The following is a 23287-nucleotide window of genomic DNA, read 5'->3' on the forward strand; positions in this document are numbered from 1 at the left end:
AAGAATTAAATTGCTTAAACTATCCAGATACTTCATCTTAATTTTGCATATGTTTTAATTCATCTTTTCTAAGAGCCTCCATAACTTTGCAGATACTTAAACGCTTTGGCTTACTTTTTAGGGGGGATTTGTGGCAATTTAGAGAAGTTTAGAGAACATAACATAAAGGTTATATGTTACCCTTTGTATATTGGGAAATTATATATTATGAACATTCCAATTTTCTATAGTAATTTAAGATTAAAATCTTTGCTATCTATTGGGGTGATTAGAATGATTTGTGGAGTTCTATGTTTGGTTTTTCCCAAATATGACTTTAGGAAAATTACTTTTATTTGGATAATTGACAGGTTAAAAAACAACCCCTGCTTTACTAACGTGTAACTCACAGGTGTTCTTAAAATCGTCAGAAAATTGTTGCTAGCCTGAACCCAAATGATTTGCTCTCCAATGAAAGTTGGTTAATCTTGTTTGCAGCACGGCACCAACTATCATTTTCCATAATTTAAAAAACAAACCTATTGGTACAACTGTTGTTAAATAAATCCAACATAGGAAGTAAACCTTTAAAAAGTAATTCATTAAAAAATTTAAATACAGGATTATACAAGTCACATGATGTTGATTTAGTGTCTATTAGTGTGAATAAATTCCTTCCCAGTCCCGAAATCTAAAGACATTATCCAAAATTTCCCAGTATACAGAGTGATGCTTAAGATGTAGGTGATGATTTTATTGTCAACGTATCATTTCTCTTTCCTCAGCAGAAAAAAACCTCAGCAACTATTTCTGGGATTCTTGAAAGGAGTACAGTGACTGCTCCTACTCTTTCAGCATTGATTTTCTTCACAATCTGTGATATGGTTTCTCAGAAATGCTGTTTGGCAGTCCTGATAATTTCATGTGTTTTCAAACTTAAGCCACCCAGACTACACAGTGCAGTATTTTCAGCTCCTTTCATTTTCCTTTTCCCTTTAATTATAGAAGTCTCTATTCCCTCTTTTTGCAAATGTGGTCAAGAAAGATGCTAAATGCGACTGTTTGTAGAAAGAACGTGCATTTGTTTTTCTCATGACGATCCACATAAGTTCTTCCCAAATACAAAAGCTGTGCTATAACTAACTGATGATACTGATGGACAACACTTTACTCCTAATAATTTTTTGGACTCTCCCCCGTTCCTTTGACTTTGGTGGATGTGCCACGTGCCCGGTGGAGATAAAACAAGTAGACACTCTAATTTTAAACTTGCACTGTAAAGCACTTTCAAAATAGTAATAGTTGAGCTTCATTTCAGACCTGCCTTTCCTTCTCAATCCATTCCCCAGGACCCCTCTCTGCTTATTCGTCTCCTGGTCTATCGGGGGCCGTTTTCTGAAATCGCAAAGCACAGTTTATTGCGAAGCTGAGTGGGTGGGTCCACGCGCACACCCAGACTCCGGCCAGGACGCAGATCCCAAAGCTCCGCGTCGCGCGCCTGGATCGCGGTCCCGCTCCCTTCGTCCGGCCTCACCACAAATCCCAGTTTGAAAGAAAACTTCTCGAGGCCGAAATGAACCTCCCCTCGCCGTTGCAATTCTTCCCTCCGAGCCGACAGAAAACGTGAGATTTACTACAACTCGCGGGGACTGGATGGGGGCTGCCGGAGCACTCTCGGAAGCGGGTTACCTGTTCCCCCCCCCCCCATTGGGGGCGGGGTCCGCCGTCTGGGGGCACCGGGTCAGGGGCGGCGCGGGTGGGCGCGAGGGAGGGCGCGCGTCGCGGAGCCGCCGGGGCAGCACTTGTCCTGTAATCGATTGCCGAGCGCGCCGAGCGGCGCAGCGCGCAGACACGCGCACACGCGCCCTCGCCAGCCCGCGCGCACACACACACACACACACACGCACGCACACACGCACAGGAGCCCAGAGCCCGCACACGCGCGCGCGCGCACGCACGTCCTCCCGCCCGTGCCCCGGGCCCCGCCGCCCGCCATCCGCCGCCGCCGCCAGCCGGCCCTCCGCCCGCGGGCGTCTGCGCGAGCCCGGCCGGCGGGGGAGATGTGCTCGGGCTCCGGCGGATCGGTTTCTCGGGGTTTGACCAGCTGTCCCGGGCTAACCCTGCTCCTCGCTGAAGATGGAGGAAGTAAAAACAGGATTACCCTTAGCTACAGATCCACTGCCTTAGTTTCCACCACCAACTGCAGTGCACAAACACACGTTAGGCACAGGAAAGAAAGAAAGAGAGAGGACACACTAACAGTAAACACAAACAAAAGGGTGATGGGAATATTTTACTGCATGCACTGCTGAGGTAAATCTCCGCTTGCCTTTTGCGTGGTGAAGAACAGCTCTTGTTTTGTCTTCTGATTCATAGGTTATATATAAATATGTGTATCTGATTTGCAAAGGGGGGGAGTGTTTTCAAAGTTAAGTGTAATTATATAGTATCTCGTTTTGCACTGTTATGTGATCAAATGACTTGTTGCTATTAACCAGTAATAATAATAATACTATAGATATTTTTCTCTGGGAGGGATGGATTGTGGTTATGATTAGGGTAATGATTTCTGTAAAGGACGCTCAGGGAATCGGGTTGAAGATGATGTCTTCTGCCTTAATTTATCGTCCCCTCCTTGTAATCTGTTTCTGGGATGTTAATCGATTAATCAGTTCTCATCTCTATAGCTGTCATGGATTTGGACTTGTTTTGCTTTGTTTAACTTGAATTCCAAGAAAGGTTGGGTAGCCTGGAATAAATTACAGCTGTCCAGATAGAAGGTAATATCCAGATCCTGTTGGAATTAAACAACAACAACCTGGTATGACATGTAAAAAGGCAGCCGTTAAATCACTTTGACAGGTTCTGGTACGGGCAAAAGAGATGGAATTAAGATTTAATTTATTATTATTATCATTTTTTTTGCCAAGGGCGAAAAGCAGTCCTGTGAAGTTGGCCTAGGTTCTTTGCTGGGTTCTCCCTGACTGTCCCTCCCCTCTCAACACCCCCCCACCCCCCCCACCCCCCGCCTTTTCTTTCAGTTTTCTTGTCTTAGCTTTTGGTCGATTCTTAAGGAACCGGTGGATCAAGTTTTTTCTCTTCTTGTTAATCGCATTGCTGTAGCACTGACTGACCTCTCTCTCTCTCTTTTTTTTTCCTCTTTCCTGAAAGTACGTGGTGCCATTCCTGAGTGACTTTTCCTACTAGACCATCCCAAAGGGACGAGGGGGAGGGGTAGAAGGAGGAGGAGAAGGGGGGTGTTCCTTCTCTCTCATTTCTTGGTTTTGTTTATCAGCCGATCTGTTTGCTGGATTTGGGCTCCGAATGACCCACCTGTAAAGTGCTTTTCCTTCCTCCTTGCCTTGAACTCTGCAGGGGGCTTGGCTTGGAAGGGGCAAGGGAGGGAAAGAGAAGGGGGAAACACAAAAAACTTCTTTCTTTCTCTCTCCGTTTATCTTCAGCCCGACATTGTCACCTCCTCTTTGAGGGGTTAGAAGAAGCTGAGATCTCCCGACAGAGCTGGAAATGGTGATGAATCTTTTTTAATCAAAGGACAATTTCTTTTGTATGTACATTTCGTTTCTCTTTCTCCTTTTCTTTCTTTCCTTCTCTGAGAGTTAATAACCATTTCATTGATGGGGCAGACTTCTTTCGCTTCTCCCTGACGTTTCTTTCTTAATATGTGTGTGTTAAATGTGTACATTTTTAAAGAGATAAACTCATTTGTAAAATATCCGAAGAAATTGCTCCCCTTTAAACTTTACGGATGCCTTTCTTTAAAGCCTTATGTAATCATAATTTGAAAGAATTTGATAACAGTACAGCAGGTTGAAATTTAAGTGTTATGTAGTGACTGAGTTGGGAATTTGATCTGATTATTCCATAAAGGAAGAAAGAAAAGTTTTTTTGGGGGGGGGGTAGGGAGGGTGGTGGTGAAGAAGGGGAGGGGAGGGAGAAGGGAAGTGGTTTTGGAGACAAGAAGTGAAGCTGCCTGTTTTCCAGTAAGTAATGGAGAAATTCCAGGAGCCAGGGCTAAATATACTTGGCGATCAATACAGAAATGGCTCATTGTGAATAATTTAGCTGCTGGTGCAGTGAGAGTTTTGAAACTAAAGGCAAAAAGGATTAGGGCCAAAGGAAAAAAAAATAAGTAAAAATCTTCTCAGGACTTGTCAATTCTTTAAACTTTTTTCTTCAAAGAATACAGTTAGCTTATCGATCTTTTCGTTATGTGAAATCAAAGCTAGGGGGTGTCATCTCATACAATTTACTTTTGTTTCTGAGAATTAAGTTCTTGTTTTGTGTCATTGGTGCACAAAAAGAATTCCCCAAACTTTGCAAAAGTGATCCCCTTCCCCTCTTCAAAAAGTGTATGAATTTTTCAAAATTGGAGTGTGTTAAGTAGGCTCGGCATGGTATCCAACCATGGTCTGGCAGGAAATTAAGGTTACATTGAACAGGTGCTTACACAGAACTTGGGGTTGGCTAAAATGTCAATACAAGCCTGGCAGTTGGGTAACTGCTGCAGAAACCTTCGAGACATACTTGGGCACGAAGTTTTTTTGTTTTGTTTTGTATTTCTTCTGTTTGTTTGTCCTCCCCCCTCCCTATTAGAACATGATGAACCAACTTGCAACAATTGTGAATAGAGCTATCTGTATACTCGGGAAGTCCTCAAACTGCAGCTTGATTGTAGGAAGTAGTGAATGGTAAAATACTTCAATCCCAGTTAAAGCTGGCACTTTGGAGGTGTACCCCCTTCCTATTTTTTTCTCTAAACCGAGTAAATTCTGATTAAAAGAGTCATTCATTTCTTGCTGCAGCCCATCTCATAGCACACTTATCTTTCCTATCCTATCTCCAGCAGGAATCAGATCATTTGCAGAAAGAGTTCAGTGACTTGCAAATGAGCACATACAGTACACTGTAGTATGTTTCTTGGGCACAGGTTGCAGCAGCAGCAACATGGGCTAACTGCTTGGAGCTTCAAATAAGTTAAGCATTTAATGGCAGATACTGAAAGGAATCATTGTGTTAAGGGTATAATCTTTTGTATTGCAGCACTGCACTTTGACTATGGAAACAGAGGCTATTGATGGCTATATAACGTGTAAGTATTCATTTTCATTAATCTGTTATTGGTAATAAAATTATGTTTGCTACCTGTATTGTAATTTCTGAATTGGAAGTTTTTGTCAAGAACTGTAAACTCTTACCTCCTATCTGTTCACAATTTCACCTTGTAAATGAGTTTGAGAAAATAGCACTGAAGTGAAATAAGAAGGAAGTATAGATATATACCTGCTATATTAAGAATAGTAGCTTAGCAGATCAACAATTTGCTACTTTATTTTTTTTTCATTTACTTTAAGTCTAGAATAGGTCGGGTTACATATATGTCTACTAATATGGCACGTACTAAATACTTAGTACTCTGTAACCTATTTTTCAGACACATAATATGAAAGAGAATTAGCTCACTCAAGTTGACATTTTTTTTTAGCAAACTCTCCTTTCAAACATCTAACTCTCAGATAGCCAGCATTTTGGAAATGCTCATTAAAAATACTGTGTGCTTAAGGATTAAATTAGATGTTAAAAGAAAACAGTTTTTTCAACTAGAAGATACTTTAGAAATCAACTACTCCAGTCTCCATTATTTTACAGTTTAGATGAATGTGATAATGAAATTTTGTAATTTTTTAATCGTGGGCTGGTTGTTGCTTTTCGTCATTTCGTTCATTTATTATGTATTTCTAAATAACATTTCCGTATAGTTTCTTTTTAAGGGAAAAATGTATTTCATTAAAATCATATATGCATACCCCTGCATATATGATTACAAAGTTGGTAATTAGATTTTAGATGACAATGAACAGAGACCAAAAGATTTTATTTTGTGAAAACAGGTGACAATGAGCTTTCACCTGAAAGGGAACACTCTAGTATGGCAATTGACCTCACCTCAAGCACACCCAATGGACAGCATGCCTCACCAAGTCACATGACAAGCAGTAAGTCTTCATTTTATGATTTTTTTTTTTCCTATTTCTCTAGCGATAGACTTGAATTTGTTAGGTCTGTAGGGTCCTCTCACACTGTGGTGTAGCTGCTGCTATAGATTTTGTTAAAGAAAGAACAACACAGATTTATTCCTGTTCATTTTGGTATCGTAAAACATGAGCCTGCTTACTAGTCTGAACTATCCCAAGGTGGCATTTGGGAGCTGGTGCTTACCTGTATCAGGTAAGAAATGTTAGGCTTTTCTGGTTATTCTTTTGTCTTGCCAGGTTTATGACTAGTTTTGTTTTTGTTGCTGGGTAAAAAAGTATGGAAACACGTTATTTCCAAAGGACTCTTCGAAGTAAAAAAAAGAAAAATTATTTTCTATTACCTTGGCACAAAGCTAATCCATCAGTGGTAGAATTGCAGTGTTAGTTGCTTTTTCTTTTTTTTTTAAACGTGTGAAAGTTTTGTGTCCAAAGCATTGGAAGTGAAATGTAATTGAAAATTTGTGGAACTCATTTACATCCGTTTCTCTGACAAAGTGAAAGCATTTTGCTTTAGACTGTCCAGAGAAGAATTGAGAAAATTTGGAAGGATGTTTTGAACTTGCAGGAATAGACAGTTTTGGCTACTGTTTTTGATAAAGGGTCATTCATTGATATACGAAACATTGTTTTTGTGTAATAGAAAAGCAACTTACATGCTGTCAGTGACAGAAGACAAAATACTTTATTAAGAATTTGGTTTATTTTCTCTTAATTATAATGTTTCATAAGTTATCAAGTGCAAATGCTCTGTTACTCCTACTTAAACTTAATTTGAAATCCTGTGTTTATACTTTTGATATATGTTATATTCTTATACAGAAAGGCCATCTGATTTACATGTAAATATAATTTAATTTAAAAGCTTTCTATTTGGGTGACATGTGAAGGAAAAGCATTTTCTTTCCTTTTTAAATGAAGATTTAATAGCTAAAGAAAACTGAATCATCGAGTGAATTATGAGCATATTCTTAATATGTTAATTCTGATTATCCTGAGACAACAAATTTTCTTTCCACTTCCCTCTTACGGTTTCAAAACTTGATGTTATTGTGAAACTACTAGCTTCATAAGTAGTTAAGACTTCTGAATTATAAGCAAGAGTATATAGAATACTATTGAATACATTTTGCAATTTGTTAACTTTAAGTGGTTCTAGTTATTGACTTGAAATTTCGACTGAACTATGTGAACTTACTTTACTTATTTAAAAGTTTTCTTTATTTTTATTAATGGGAAGCACTTCCTAGGAAGATTTTATTCTAGAAGCAGTCATTGAAATGCCTTTATCATGTAGGAAGAAAATTAATAGTGATGGAATGTATATTAAATTATAGTGCTAATCTCTTGTAATGGATCTTGTAGGATTAATTTAATTTTTCTGCTAGTTGGCTATTGATTTGATAAAAGTTATACTACTATTGCAATGTAGGGAGTACAATTTTTACATTTTAACATTTAACGTTACTAGGTCCTTGGCAGGATAGATATTTTATTTTTCAGATAATTTTCATTTAATTTCCTAAAGAGTAAAGATAGATTGATATGCAGTTTCTGTTAGCTTAATATTTAGCTATTGTCTTTAGAAACATTGAATATAAGGGGTACGTAATATTGGGTAATCAGACTTTGACTGTCATCCCCCAGCCACTGCTAGAATATCAGCTGGAAAATACTTGTTAATTGGTTAATTAGCTCCTCTATTTGTGAATTTGATTTTGGTTTTGCAAGTAGTCCTTTCTAAAAGGCAGTTCACTCATTTATTTTAAATAAACATTGCAGAGTATGGGCATGATCAGTTTGGACAAATAAGAACTGTGCTTTTGATATTTGAGTTTTTCTCACCCAACAGCAGTAAAATTATGTTTGGTAAAGAGGTTTTGTTCTTGTTTCTTTTTTTTTTAACTTACTAGCCTGTGGCAATTCCATGTTAGTATGGTTTTTAGCTAAGCTGCATGTGTTTTCATGTTCTTTTCCAAAGAGTTGCAGGTTAAATATTTTGGCTTTCACTTCAGAGCTGTCTGTTGCATCCTTTACGTAGCCTCTATTTACAGTATCTAGGTTACCCACTTAGGTGTTAGATGGAGAAGATACCCATTTTTCCTCTCTGTTAGATCTAGGAGAATATCAGCATTTTAGATTGCCAAAGCAAATAGTGCTAGAGAGGGACTCTTGTCTGTTAATTAGAATAAAAGACCTACAATCGGTCACTCAGATGTTTTTCTATGACTTGGAATAATTTTTTGTGCGTGTGTGACTTGTCAAATCACTTGTGTCTGAGATTGCTGGTTTTTCTAAATCCCTTTATATGCATTGCTGACTTTATTATATGAAAATAACTTATTTATTTCCTGCATTTTTTAATATCTTCAAATAATATTCCTAAAGGGCTGTGACTTCCAAAAACAGAATGGCAGTTTTGGTTGAAAGTATTAGAGCTGAAAGTAAATGTGAAAACCTTTATGATAGAATAAGATAGGTTCCATAGCAGCAAGGAGGACAAGAGTATATGTGTAAGAGGTAAAAAAGTTATTTTAAAACAGTTTAGAAAAAAAATAAAAGGAATAAAGCCTTTGATTTTATGAAATAACTGACGTTCTAGCAGTAAAGTAACACTACCATGTGATAGCCCACTTATTTTGGCTTTAGGAAAGTGGTCAGTTTTATTCTAAGGTCATAGTCATTTGTTTAGGTTATCCGATGACTATTCTAAGATGAAGGGTGTCTGTATAACTCGCTGCCAGCTATTGTATAAAAAATAATGACAGCAGCTATCATTATTTGACAGTGCTAGAAGAGAGCATCGGTGACTTGGGAGAGAACTAAAAATGTTACAGTGCCTGGCAGTCTTTGGTTTTAAAATTCAGCATGTAAGATAAAAAGAAGTAAGAGGTATCAGTGAACTTAACATTTTGTAATGACTACATCCTATATTTTCAAGTAGATTTCCTTAGAGAAATTTAGACCTTTTCTTCTAGAATAAGGATCTCTTTGATAAGAAGATGGGCATTGTTGCCCAAGATCATTAGTGTACATATTGAGTCTGCTGACAATCTTCGGTGTCAGGGATGACAGTATATGCCTTGATGGCTACTGGAAATACACAGTGTTAAGTGATTTTAAAAATAGAATCTGGAAGTTAAGAATCTGAGACAGACAACTCAGACAGAACAATACAAAAATAATCCATATTGTATTTCGGTCCATCAGATGAGACTTACTTTGTGATTCCTTATGTTTCTGGGTTAGCTCATTCCCAATTCTTGTATAGTTGCTTCAGTATCAGTTTCAAACTGTGCTATACCTGCTGCTGAGTATTTTGAAAGATTTTTAAGGTTCAAAAAATTGTCATTAATCTTATTTTTCTCATTATCATTTACTTTTATAATGCTAACAAGTGAATTTTCTTTGGAGAGAGCTAATGGTGTGAAAATACATTGTGACACAAATTTTGTTTGTATTACTTTAAAACCTTTACATGGATCAACTTTGCAGTCAATACCATTTATCAGTCAGTTTGATGGCCAGGTGGCATGTATGGAATTGGAAGAAGTAGTAATTCTAGTTTTACAAGACTCTGACCAATAATCAGGTCAGGGAATCTAGTTTATTCTTTTTAGAGTGCTTCACATTCATTTTTTTTCTTAGCTAGTTTCCATTTTTAGAACCTAGTGAAGCATAAGTATAGTATGATTTCTATTTTTCTTGTGAGGAAATGGAGGTTTGAAGAAACCAGTTGGCCTCTTAGGTCCCTTAGCAGAAGGATAAAGTTGTCAGGATTGGGATGTAAAACTGATATTACCTTGTGGGTTAGTCAGATCACTTTATTGATAACTCTTGAAAATGTCATTATCTCAGGGTGCCCACCATGTCCAGTACTGACCCATGTTTTAGTGACAAAAACAGTATTACAGAAGTAGAATAGGGTTATTATGAGGGTGGAATGATAACAGATAATCTTGTTAAGCAGATGCTCTACTGCACTTTTAAAAATATAGCTTATGTTTTGGGACTCACCAGCTTTCTGAGTTGTCATCTATATCTTAGTTTGGCAGTCACCCTTGGTTGGATTTCCATAGGACACACCCTAATATAACACCAGATGGACCTGATGTAAAAGCTTGCTCTGTTTTCAGTTGTAGTACTTAGTTTTGTGTGTATACCCAACATACCTTACATTTAGTTTTTACTTGTCGGCAAATTAAAAAAAAATAAGTTTGACTTGATTTCTTTACACCCATCAGAGGTAAGTGTCATGGACATGTACCAAAAGGAAAAAAAAAAAAAAAGGAACTAAAGGAAGTACGTATGAGCAGGGAATTAACAGCAAAATTTCTGTATTTTTTACTTTGCAGCTCATTCTGCCCCCACCCCCCCACCCCCCATCTTTTAAGTCTGCTTTGAAGTAAGAATAAATGTCTGTCTTGGAGAAACAAAACAGCTTACTGTAGAAGTGTTGTTTATATTGCCTCTATCTTTGTCCAAATTTGTCTTCCCCACTGGAAATATATTAAAAATGATGTAATGTGATTGGTTAGGTTCTTTTGGGAGTCTTCCTTTGAGCCGTAAGGAATTGAGATCCCTGGGTCCCATCCTCTTCTCTCCTGACTTTGAATATCGATACATTTTGATTTTATGATGTTCTGAAAGATCAATAGCAGGGTCACAGTCCTAAGATGAGGTAGACTATGTTGTTTTTCTTTGCTTTTTTCCTTTATATCTGTTTATATAATATATATTTATTGACCTGTTAGTATTTTCCTTTTGTGAATTAATCAAGACTCAGGATATCTCTGCTGAAATAGGTAAAGAGTATTTAGGAACTATTTTCCCTTATTATAAATGTGTAATCACAACTGGAGTGAGAGAAAGAAGGGGGGCATAATTTATTGAATATATATAGGATGCCCAACACTATACTAAGTGATCCATATTATTTCACTTAGTCTCCACAACAGCTCTGTGAAGTTACTCTGTTTATACTACAGAAAACTGAGGCTCAGAGGCAGTAGATTGCAGGTGGTTAACAATATGGGCTTTGGGGTTATACAGGCCTGTGTTAGAATTCTTGCTTTGCCACTAGCTTGCTGTATGATCTTAGTCATGTTACTTCACATCTCTGAGCTCCAGTATTCTTATCTGTAGAATTGGGATAAGCAATACCTAAGTCAGTGGGCTGTTGTGAGGTTTATTTTTTTATCTTTATTTTTCTTCTTTTTCACTGTGCTGCGTGACACGTGGGATGTTAGTTCCTAGGCCAGGGATGGAACCCGTGCCCCCTGCAGTGGAAGTGCAGAGTCTTAACCACTGGACCACCAGGGAAGTCCCTGTTGTGAGGTTTAAATGAGGCAATATTATGCAAAATACTTAGCGCAGTTCCTGACACATGCTAAGGTCCAATAAATAATCACTGCTGCTATCACTCAGAGTAGGTAAGTTTCTTTTGCACCAAACCATGATTCATAAGAATGTTTTCTTTTTATTTTTCAAATCAATATCTGTTTGAAATTCAGATCTTTTGCTCTTTCCATTTTACTACATAGGTCCAGGGAATGGAGATAGGCATTTCTAATAATTTAGGGTAAAAATGAAAGAAAACCCCCCTCTATTATTTAAAGCATCTGTGAAGATTTTGGTTAAGAAAGAAGTAGAGTTTGTCTATGTGCCCGAGATTCTTTTTATTGGGTTTCAGTGTTCCTGAGCTAAGTTTTATATTTTTGGTTACATGTAAAGAAAATCATTGCTTATCATTGGTGCTCTAAAGCCACCAGTCTTTAAGAATGGAAAAAGTCCTCTTAGTAGAGTAACCTAGCCATATCTAGAATCAATTCTTTCTTTGAAAATCTGTATCTAAAATTTCACCGTATTTGTTGCTTCTGGTAGTACCGTCGATTCTCATTTGATGATACTTAATCAAGTTGTAGGCCTGATTGTTGCTAATTATGCGTTTTGCGGGTAATAGTTTAGGTGTTTTAAATTTGAAGTAAACTTAAAATAAAATTATCACAAGCATTTGACATGTTGCTATATTGTTCTAGTTGATTAATTCAACAAATATTTGTAGGCTATCTTTTATGTGTCAGGTACAGTAAGGTGAATCCAAAGGTGAATAGTACACTATTTTTGTCCTCCGGTAGCTCATGCTCTGGTTTGAAAGAGACATCTGAACAGGGCATTATACTATGATAACCTCAGTGTTCTTATTATTATGGGGAGTGAGGGGTGGTACTAGTTTGAGAAGACTTCCTGGAGGGAGATGCCGCTTAAGCTGAGACTTATTAAATGAACAGGATTTAGGAGAGAAGCAGAAGGCTTGTTCACCAAACAAACCCACAGTGGGAGCTGAGAAATAATATGATATGTTCTGGGAAATACAAACAGATTGGTATTTCTGGAGTGCAAAGTTGGAGTCTTAGAATTTGAAGCCAGAGATGACTCTGGAGAATTAACCAGGGCAAGATAATGGAATATCTTTTATAAGAGGAAACTTGGATTTCATTTTCAAGGGAGCACAGGATTTTAACAAATAAGATTACTTCAGTCTTTTTATTGACATGGATCATACCAGCTACAATAGGAGTAAAATGATTGTGGCTGGGGAACACTCTAGGGGCAGGAGGTTCTTTAACAGGCTGTTGCAATGACAGAGTGAAAAGTCATGAGAGCCAGTGGTAGTGAAGATAATAAGGAAGAGAAGGATTTGGGAAATAATAGCTTAAAGTGGACAGGACTTGGATCGTAGGGTTAAGGATAGGAGAAAGTTCATGATGATTATTAGACTATTGGATAGATGGCAATAGGTTCCATCAGGGAAGATAGGAAATACTGGAGCAGGTTTCCAGGAAAAGATTTAGTTTAGTTTAATTCTGTATACAGAGAGTTTGAAGCACCTGTGGAATTTGGGAGAGGATAGCAATCAGGCAGGAGGATAGTTTAGACTAAGTGTGAATTTTCCTAATTAGTGAAATCTAATATGTAGCTTGTGGTTTTGTTACTTTCCCTCCTGTATTACTTTAACAATAGTTTAGTATTTCTTTAAAAAATTCTTCCCTAAGTAATTCTCAGCATTTGAGCAGTGACCATATTTCCCCAACTGCCCCCATTGAATCAAAATTCTATATGGAAATGTACGGTCACAGGTTTTAATGAACTCTTTTTGCTTAATGGAGTCCTTTTATGCTAGTCTCAGAAGTTGGATTAGTTGATGTGATTGACTCACTGATTTTTAAACAAAACATGCTAGCCTTCTCCTTAAAATTTCGTGGTCTATTTAATATCATAACTTTGATGGTTACATATTAAAAAAAAATCATATGCCATACACTCCAAGGCCTCTACTGTAATGATTTGTCTTTATTCTGTAACCTATTTCTCATCTAATACATAGCTTAAAACATATGTTTTAATACATATGTTTTAATACATAGCTTATGTTTTAATACATAGCTTAAAACATATGTTTTAATACATATGTTTTAATACATAGCTTATGTTTTAATACATATGTTTTAATACATAGCTTATGTTTTGATACATAGCTTAAAACATATGAGGAATCATTTGTTAACTAAGTACTAGCCAGTTCTGCTACATTAATAGCCAAAGAATTTAATGATTTTATGCAGAGCCTTTTTGAAAACTTTGAGATAAATATACAACATGACATATATCATTTGGAAATTATTTGGTACATAATTTTTTTTAAAGTTTATAACATTGTGCCCCTTGGGATAAAATAATGTAAGGGGAAAAGTGTGGTATAGAAAACATCTTAATCTATTTCCTTAAAACATATATTATAGAACACCATCTTAGAAATTAAGCCCTGATTACCCAAGACACCATGAAATTTCAAATGAATGTTAATGATGAAAATAAGTTCATCTGAGATTTCCTGTATGTGGAGATTCAGAAGTTGCTGTGGAGATATTTTTATCTTTTAATCACTGATCCAGCAAACATTTATTAAGCATTTTCTTTGTGTGATGCACTGCTGATGCTGGGGCACAAAAACTGTGTTAGGGATTTTTTTTTGGAGTGGATGTTATCTTTCAAGGTCCAAGAGAATTCATATTTTATTTGAGATATTAATAATCCCATTGCATTTAGAAGCAAATAAGTGTGTTGTGCTCACCATAGTTTATATCCATTGTAGAGAAATGAACTGCTTCTCACCTTTTACCTCTGAGAATTCTTCAAAAGTGTATAAATTTGAAGACACACAATGAAACAGAGACAAAAATACAGCCAGCTTCTAAAATAGGTTCCCACAGGAGAACATTTCCCCAAGAAATTTTCTATAATGTAGGATTTTGTTCTCAGCCTTATAAGTTCCGAAACTTGATTGGCAGCATGCACAGAGCGGCACCGCATCTCAAGGTTGACTCGCATTAAACAAGTTTACAAAATTGATGTTTAAAGTTGGAATACCAATTTATGTCTATACTTTCATTAAAAATAAAACAAACGAACAAAACCTGAACCAACTAACATAGGATCTGGATCACCTCAGTTGGCTTGACCAGATCTGTTTTTGTGTGTGTACTGACCTATATGGGTAAAGCAACAAAGGTCATTTGGTTAGCAAGGAATACAAACAAAGGGAGTTAGTTACATAATTCAAATGTTTAATGGCATCAGACTAAGAGACCCTAATATGTTCAGCATCACAATAGAAATAGCAGTGCCATTTGCATCAGTATGGTTGAAGTCTTTTGTCTAATTCCTTCTTCCCTGAATGGACATGGATTTAGATTCCCTAGATATAGCCTCAGCCAAAATACTTGTGAGAGTCATTTTTTTTCTTGGCTTCCTTGGCTAAATCCCGCAGATTCAGTTTTTAACTTATACATGTAATCAGGTTATAACCAATTCTTGTCAGCCTAGGATCCATTCATTTTCTTTAATGTAATTTTACATTTCTGCTTAGATTTGTTAAGTGTTGATATAGCCTAACTCTGTGAAAGCTATCTTATAATACCTATAAAGGATACCCCAACTACTATTACCATAAATTCAAACTTCCATTCGCAGAAATGTTGATGGGTGATGTGGCCAGCAGTTTAAGAGGTCTTAGTATCTATTTTAGATGAAGATGGAAAATAGCACTGCCACCTGAGAAAGGCACCTTACGTTAGCTGGGGATCTAGGAGAGCTTCTAATTAATAGGTCAGGAGGAATAAACATCACACTAGTTTCATGAAATCTCTGAAGTAGTCCGGCCACAGCAAATGAGACTTTATAGACAAGTATAGTATTTTAGGTTAGTTAATAGGGAAGGCTGTCTTAATTACTGAGTGTGAATTTAAGAATATTTTTTCAAAGCACACAGCTTTATTTTGGGGCCACATGTTGATTATAAAGAAATTAGAGATTTTCCAGATGTGAATCTTTGAAGAAAATGGCTATGCCTTATCTATTGGGTTGGCCAAAAAGTTTGGGTTTTTCCTTAAGATGTTACAGAATATTTCTTCATTCCCAGTATACAGTATCATACTGGGTCATTGTAGGAGCCCAGTAATTATTTATTGAATTAAGGAACTGCTTGTGATTCACATATTGCATATGTGTATTTAAATAATGTGTTTCTGATCTATTTGAGGAAATTTGGAAAGTTGATTTCTTAGATGTTGAAATAATTCTGAAATCCCATTTTACTTGTGATTTTTTTTTGTTAGGGTATGTATTTATTTCAACCATGTCTCAGTCTCAAAAGGATTTTGTAATCTTCAGATCAGCCCCAAACAGATGATCTTCAAGATTCTAAACGTCTCTTTAGTTTTCTGATTCCATACTAACATAGTCAGTGGAATTCAAGTTAGTGTAAATGTTTCAGTGAATATGTTATAGTCATCATCGTCTTCATTACTAATATCTTTATATGACACATTTAGTGTTTACAGATTTCACACCACATATAATTTTAAAATCAGTTTTTCTATCACTTATTTAAAACTGCATGTACAAAGTGGAATGCTTCAATTAACTTTTCTTATGCTCTCCAGATATTTTGAGGAGCATATAATTAATCAGTGTAAAGTCACGTTCTAATAAATTAACATTCTGGTGTCTACACCTTTGACATTTTTGTCATTGCTCTCTTATTATCATGGAAGCTGTAGCTCTCCTTACACCTGACGGTGTCAACTTTACCTACTACTTACTAAGACATCAGTATGCAGGGCTTGGCCATATTTTGAAGTGCTGGGAAGCTGCATTGCTCTGTTTCTGTCGAATTAACTAAGAATTTCTGGCTGAGTTCTAAAGAGGAATTATTCCTTCTGCAACTATATAAAACATTTCCTGTTATGTCATTTTCATGAAGAGCCTTGTTGTTTTGTTTTTGTTGTTCAAAACAAACATTTTAGCAAGTAGTATTTACATATGGAAATATATTTCTTTTGTAAGACATGTCTTTCAAGCCTTTTAATCAGACTTATGTCAGTATCTTTATTATCCAGATGGTCTGAGGTAGATTGCATTATTTTCATTACGTTTGTTACCTTCTTGATGGAAAAGTAGCATTTGTATACCTTTTCGAGCTGAGGATTTACGTTTAACTCCTGATTGAAGTAGGTTCATTTATTTTTACTAGAAATGATTGCTTAGATTATTCATATATCACTTAGAGCTTGGACATTGGGCTGTTTAAGAATTTTTAGGTATTGAAAATAGGTAAGTAGTACTTAATCATTTTTAGACTGTTTTAAAATTATAAGTACTTTAAGAACACTGATTCTAATATAGTATTTTGAAATATAAAACAAATTCTATTCTATTGCTGAATGTTGCAAAATATTTGAAAGTGGTAATAGATTTTGTTTGAACATAATTGAGAACTAGAAAAAGAAATACGAGATATTTTTCTGTAAGTCTTCTGTTTTTTACTCAAAATATGAATTACACACTGCCATCTGTCTGAACTATGACAGGTTAATGACCTAATTACAGTTTTTGGATTCAGTTTTTTGGGAACAAAAAGAAACACCCCTGCTCCCCAAGAAAACAATTTAAAATAAATTATTTTTACATATATTGTGCTAACAATAAGGCTATCTTTTGATGAATTTGAGTAGTTTTAGTTGGTCCCACAGTTTGAGTACAATAACTGGTAACAGATTTAAAGATCTGTTATTTTTTAAGCAAATCAGAGAAATTATAGTTAACTAAACAATTGCTTTCATACAACTGTATGTGCAAGAGAGAGCCATTTATGTTTTAAAAGTGTGTGTGTGTGTGTGTGAGAGAGAGAGAGAGAGAGAGAGAGAGAGAGAGAGTGAAAGCAAAGAATAAGTAAGGAAAGAAGGAAGGAAAGACCAGACTATTGGTCGTGTTCACTTTGGCTTATGTGAAGGTAAATAGGGTGTTTTATCATTTATTCTAAATAGTTCTGCATTATTTGGATCTTTTATAAAAGATCTTTTACTTGTATAATTAAAAAAAAACGAATTCAGTCAACCATCTTCTCAAAGCACGGAGCTGTTTTGTAAGAGAGACAATGATATCGCTGATAAGAAAGGTCTAACCTTGAAATTTCAGTGATATAATAGACTCATGAAATTGGACTACTGCTGTTGATGATAAAAACTGAAGTCAGGGGTATTCTCATATACAAATGCTGTCAACAGACTCACTGAATATTATTTTAAATTTATTCTGAATATAAGGTGTTTTCTTAATGGCTGTAATATGGTGGAATTTCCAAATAAAGTTACATACTCTGGAAAGTTTTTTGAGTGATATTGATTCATAGCATGAGATGCTGTAAAGTAAATAATGTTCATATAAGTGTACTTCTGGCAATGGTAAGGAGACATGTAGCATTACGATGCCAAAAGAAATCTGAGTAGAATAAGTTAAAACTTATCCTTAGGTTTTCTGTTCTACCTTGTATATGATAATAAAGTTTACTTTTTTTTTTTTTTTTTTTTTTTGCGGTACGCAGGCCTCTCACTGTTGTGGCCTCTCCCGTTGCGGAGCACAGGCTCCAGACGCACAGGCCCAGCGGCCGTGGCTCACGGGCCTAGCCGCTCCGCAGCATGTGGGATCCTCCCAGACCAGGGCACGAACCCATGTCCCCTGCATCGGCAGGCGGACTCTCAACCACTGTGCCACCAGGGAAGCTCAAGTTTACTTTTTTAAAAGACCCTTAGTCTCTTTTCATGTTCATCAATTTAAAATTCCATTGAATGTTGCTCTTTGAAAGGAAAGAGTAGAGGTATGGAGTATAGAGAACAGAGAAGAGAGCTAGCTCAAGAAGAGAGAACACAAATGGCGAATCCAGAAGTGAGGGATAAGCCACAGAACCCACTTGAGTTAGCAGATCTACTGGAGAGAGGAATAGGCAAATGAAAAATAGGATCTTTCCCTTCCTTTTTTCTTCTTTCAGAAAGCATAAATAAATATCTGAATTTATAAGTTAATTAAAGAAGTTACCTCCTGCTTGAGTGATGAAGAATGTGGCCATAAGATTAAAGTGGTTTCTGGTAGAAGATAAATGATAAATTTTGATAGTCAATAGAAAGAAGTGTACTTTTTCAGATACCTGAAAGCCAGGGAGTGAAAGATGGGGGTTGACTGGTTAGAAGAACTGTAGTCCTAAGGGTTTCAGCCTAGAAAGATTGGAAGATTGAAGCAGTAGAAGTCGGTAGTATAAAATAGATTGTTTGCTGTCATAACCCAGTGGTGTTACTGATGGCCATCTTGGACTCACCTATTGCTTTTATCTTTTGCAAAAGTGACTGAAATATGTGCTGTGTCTGAGAGGTATCCTAATTGGTTGTGTTCCTAAATTATAACGGATGCAGTCAACTTTGATCTTGTCCCTCAATTGCCTTTTTACTTCATTTCAGTGGGAAAGGCCGTTGGGGAGTTAGGGAGACCATAAGCCTGCCAGAAACAGTAAGAACTTTCTCTGCTTTCTTTCTTTTTTTTTTTTTCCCTCATGGGAGGCGGCAATGAAGAAGGAACTTGATATTGAGCAGATGAGATGGGGTTTTGCATCCAGTTTTTGTTCTCTGATCTCTTGTTTTTCTATTTTCCTCCTGAAGTATCTAAGACACAAGCACTGAGTGTTTCAAAAGACTTTCTTCAGATCATACTCTGTCAGAGATTTAGAATTCCCAGGTTGGCTGTTACCTACTGGAATACTCTTCTAAAATTAACCTTGTGATAATACTGCAGTAAAAATTTATCAGACGTGAGATGAAGTTTACACATGTATTATTATTGAAGGGAAGGTTTGCTAAGCCCATAAATAATAAAAACAAGATCAGGGTATATGTTTAACTGGCTTAAGAAAAAACAGTTTTTAAGCCTATTAAAAGTCATATATTTTATTTGTAAAATATTTTAGACTATTCGAAATGCTTTCACATCTAACATACAATGTGCTCATTAAAACTGGATCTTAATATTTATTTAAGCAGTCTCAGAGGAATCTGTTCTTCCTGGCATTACTTAAGCCTTTTATTTGTTACTAGAAAATGATAAACATATATTTTTTAAAAATACAGAACTGAATGAATTTTCCTCTTCCCCTCCCTATGTGGTAAAAGAAAAGTGAGCCCTGATATATATCAAATGTGAGACCTCTAGACAGATATTTCATCTCTTAGAATCTCAGTTTGTAAAACAGGGATATTAATAATCTGCTTTCTCAGAGTGGCAAGTGTTAGAAATAATACATGTAAAGCCTCCAGAATGGTGACTGGCATGGAGTAAGTTAACCAGAATGGTAGCTATTATTTTATTGTTAGATGAAAAGAGTATGAGAAAAAACTTGAATCAAATAACCGAGAAAAATATCCCACATACATGTGGTATCAACTAGTCTTCTAGAAAGGATGTGCTTTTACTCTGCTTTTAATCAACAACAATTAAAAAAAAAAAAAAGTAGTCCAAAGCATTGCTGATAAAACTCAAGATATCTGCATCCCTGAGTGGATATTTTTGCTCTTCATCTGTCTGAGTGCTGTCAGATCGTCCTTGTTTGAAAAGAAATGTGTGTGCAGATATGAGGCAATTATTAATTCTGTTGTATTCAAATCAATTACTAAAGAAATGAAGCTAAAATTACCTAATTAATGCGAATCACAAATAAACCTGCTCTGTTTGTGAGGGATGTAATTGAAATGGTAATTATGCGGTAGGAATGCACTTCATTTGAAGGTGGCAGTTCAGAAGACGTGTTTGGTGGCAGGATTTGACTGCACAGTGCGCCTCCCTCCTGACCTGGCCCAGAGAGGGGTCTTGTTTACTTATTTACTAGATATGTTGGTGAGTGAATTCCAAGTATGGTTCTGAAATTCCATGAATTTCCATACTCATGGAGCTCTGTGTCCTACATCATTACCCATCTCTCTGTTGCGTATCTGGAATTCTCAGAACTATATATCAGTCCCCAGTAATGTCCATTTTTTTCCTCTGTGAACAATCAAGAAGAAAAGTGGATATTCTTTTGAGAAGATTTTATAGCAGAATACATAATCAACAGGCTACTCATAGATCATTGGTTAAAAGATGCTGAAATCTTTGTGAATCCCAATGAGATCATTTAAAGTTACACATTTTGCTCTTCACGTCTGAAGTGTAACTTTTCCTGGGTCTGGATTACTATGAGCATAGTGTCAGTGCAGTCAGTCCTTAAAACCAAATTATCCTTTTATCCAGGAATAGTTTCTCTATAAAAACTAGGAAGCCCTTATCACTTCCTATCTTGTTTTACCATTACTCCATTGCTTGTGTACATCTTATCGCCCCTGTAAGACTGGAATCTCCTTGAGCGCAGGGAAAATGACTATAATCTCTACAGCCTGAGGGTAGCCGTCAGAGCCTGACTTCAGTGCTGATCAGACTTGGGTTTATGACTTGGGCTGTGCTATGTGTTAATCTCCAATTCCTCCTTTGTCAAATAGGCAAAGTTAGTGCTTGTCTCTTGGGGTTGTTGTGAGGATTAATAAAACACTTCAGTAAAGCTTCTATCACAGTGCCTAACACATTTCAAGAAATATTAGTTTCTCTTTTCCACAGAAGTTAGCTAGCATGTTGCCTTATACGTATGTGTCTCCATCAAGAAGGCTGCCTATTAATTTTTAACTACATTATGAGTTAATATGAATTGCTTATTTGGCTAGACACCTTAGAGATGTAACTCAGTTATTTCTATAAGTTATTAGTCAGATTAACCCCACAGGTTTGGTCACTTCAGCACTGTGTGTACTAAGGATACATCACCCAGCTAGTCTTTTTACCCACAAGGCAGTTTTAAAATAAATGGTCTAAAGTTAACACTAGCTTAGGCTCTTGAACTCTCTTCACAGCACTCACTCAAGCAAAATACTGTGTTAGACTAAAAGCTTCAAGTGCTTAGAGGCCTCACATGACTTCATAAAATGCATCTTTTTAGGCCAATGTTGCTCTACAGTACAGAGATAGATTTTATAAAGATTCTAAAAGATCTGTAGACAATCTTTATATATATATATAAATTCACCCCAAGACATTTTGGTTATTTGTTTTTAAGAAGTGTGAAGTAAGCGAGATTGTTGAGAAAGTTTATAGTTTTAAAGTTATTATTATTCAATATCCTGTGATAAGCCATAATGGAAAAGAATTTTGGAAAGAATGTGTACGTGTGTGTTGATATACATATATATATATACACACATATTTCTGAATCACTATTGCTGTACAGGAGAAATTAACATAACATTGTAAATCAACTATACTTCAATAAAAAAATAAAGTTATTATTATTATTTTGTCTAATGAAGGTTTCTAATTTCCACGATCCAAAATCTCTCAAATCATAACCTAGCCATTTAGTAGACACACATGAAAATGGGAGTAATACTGCTGCTGTTTTTAGTGAACTCTTACCCAGTAGCTAAATCCCAAAGATCGTTTAAAAACCCATGAATTGGGCTTCCCTGGTGGCGCAGTGGTTGAGGGTCCGCCTGCTGATGCAGGGGACGCGGGTTCGTGCCCCGTTCCGGGAGGATGCAGCATGCCGCGGAGCGGCTTGGCCCTGTGAGCCATGGCCGCTGGGCCTGTGTGTCCGGGGCCTGTGCTCCGCGGCGGGGGAGGCCACAGCAGTGAGAGGCCCACGTACTGCAAAAAAAACCCCCCCAAAACCCAAAAAACCCATGAATCAAATGCCTCTTCCTTGAAATTGTACACATTTCTGCTTATGCTAGATTGTGAGGCCAGACCTTAATTTTCTTAGAGCAATCGTGATACTTATCACCTTTGTCCATGATACAATTGTTATAACAGTACCTAGGATCAGATACTCAACCTTTAGGAAAGTTTCTTTTTCCAGTTTTTATCTGAATCCTTTCTTGAAATAATTGGTTAAATGTGTCTGCAATTTTAAAAGAGCAACCAATCGTTACTTAGTTTTACAGACATCTGTAATCATGCCTATAGCTACAAAAAATCAGGTGGTGTATTTAATAGCTTGGAGAATGCTAAGTCTTCTCATTGTTTACATTGTAACATCTTCTTAAGAACTAATCATTTTATTGCTTCTCTACCTTTGGTTTTTCTTTTTCTTTTCTTTTTCCTTTCTTTATTGTTACAACAAAATTGTATGTTATTTGGAAGTTCATGAAATGTAGTTTGCTTGGTATAGGTTCTGTAAATTAAGCCTATAATATTTAACTGGCATATATTGGAAAGCAATGTACTTAATCCTAACTGAACTGAAAGTGCTTGTATCTCTATAGTAGCAATTTAATGATAACAGGTCATCTGCATTTTTATGCTGAAAAGAACCCTTTGTGGTAATAAATCCGTAATTTTCTGTTTGCCATTTTTTTTTCTTTTTTTGCGTTACGCGGGCCTCTCATTGTTGTGGCCTCTCCCGTTGCGGAGCACAGGCTCTGGACGCGCAGGCTCAGCGGCCATGGCTCACGGGCCCAGCTGCTCCGCGGCATGTGGGATTTTCCCGGACCGGGGCACGAACCCGTGTCCCCTGCATCGGCAGGCGGACTCTCAACCACTGCACCACCAGGGAAGCCCGCCATCTTTTTCTCTATTGTGTGAGCAGTTGGAGTTGAATTACTGTAAAATACTTTTGCTGCTAGCAAGTTGTTTTTAATAAATTAAAGTGCATTGTTACCTACTTGGGTGGCTCTTCAGGATGGTGGGGAACTTCAGCACTCCCCCAAATGCTTGCTTTGCAAGTGTGGAGTTCTTGGATACATTTTGGATACTGATATATTTTCAGAATCATGTATCTGGATGCACACACCTCT

General features: G+C 36.7%; 1 protein-coding gene across 12 annotated transcripts in view; it reads left to right on the plus strand.

The window, feature by feature from the left end:
• Positions 1 to 835: 835 nt before the first annotated feature.
• Positions 836 to 23287, plus strand: part of IKZF2 (IKAROS family zinc finger 2) — a 181958-nt gene continuing 159506 nt past the window's right edge. For 4 of the 12 annotated variants that reach the window (XM_032637679.1, XM_032637690.1, XM_032637686.1 and 1 more), the window contains exons 1-4: positions 3059 to 3149; positions 3441 to 3507; positions 5041 to 5089; positions 5889 to 5993. In XM_032637679.1, coding sequence (XP_032493570.1) covers positions 3505 to 3507; positions 5041 to 5089; positions 5889 to 5993 — 157 coding nt within the window. In that variant the 5' untranslated portion in view covers positions 3059 to 3149; positions 3441 to 3504. Of the gene's footprint in view, positions 1603 to 2092; positions 2293 to 3058; positions 3150 to 3403; positions 3545 to 5040; positions 5090 to 5888; positions 5994 to 6091; positions 6226 to 23287 lie in introns of those variants that run through there. The other 8 variants (XM_032637688.1, XM_032637681.1, XM_032637684.1 and 5 more) reach the window with 8 other exon arrangements.

Source organism: Phocoena sinus, chromosome 7 (assembly GCF_008692025.1).
Source record: "Phocoena sinus isolate mPhoSin1 chromosome 7, mPhoSin1.pri, whole genome shotgun sequence".
Classification (NCBI taxonomy): domain Eukaryota; kingdom Metazoa; phylum Chordata; class Mammalia; order Artiodactyla; family Phocoenidae; genus Phocoena; species Phocoena sinus.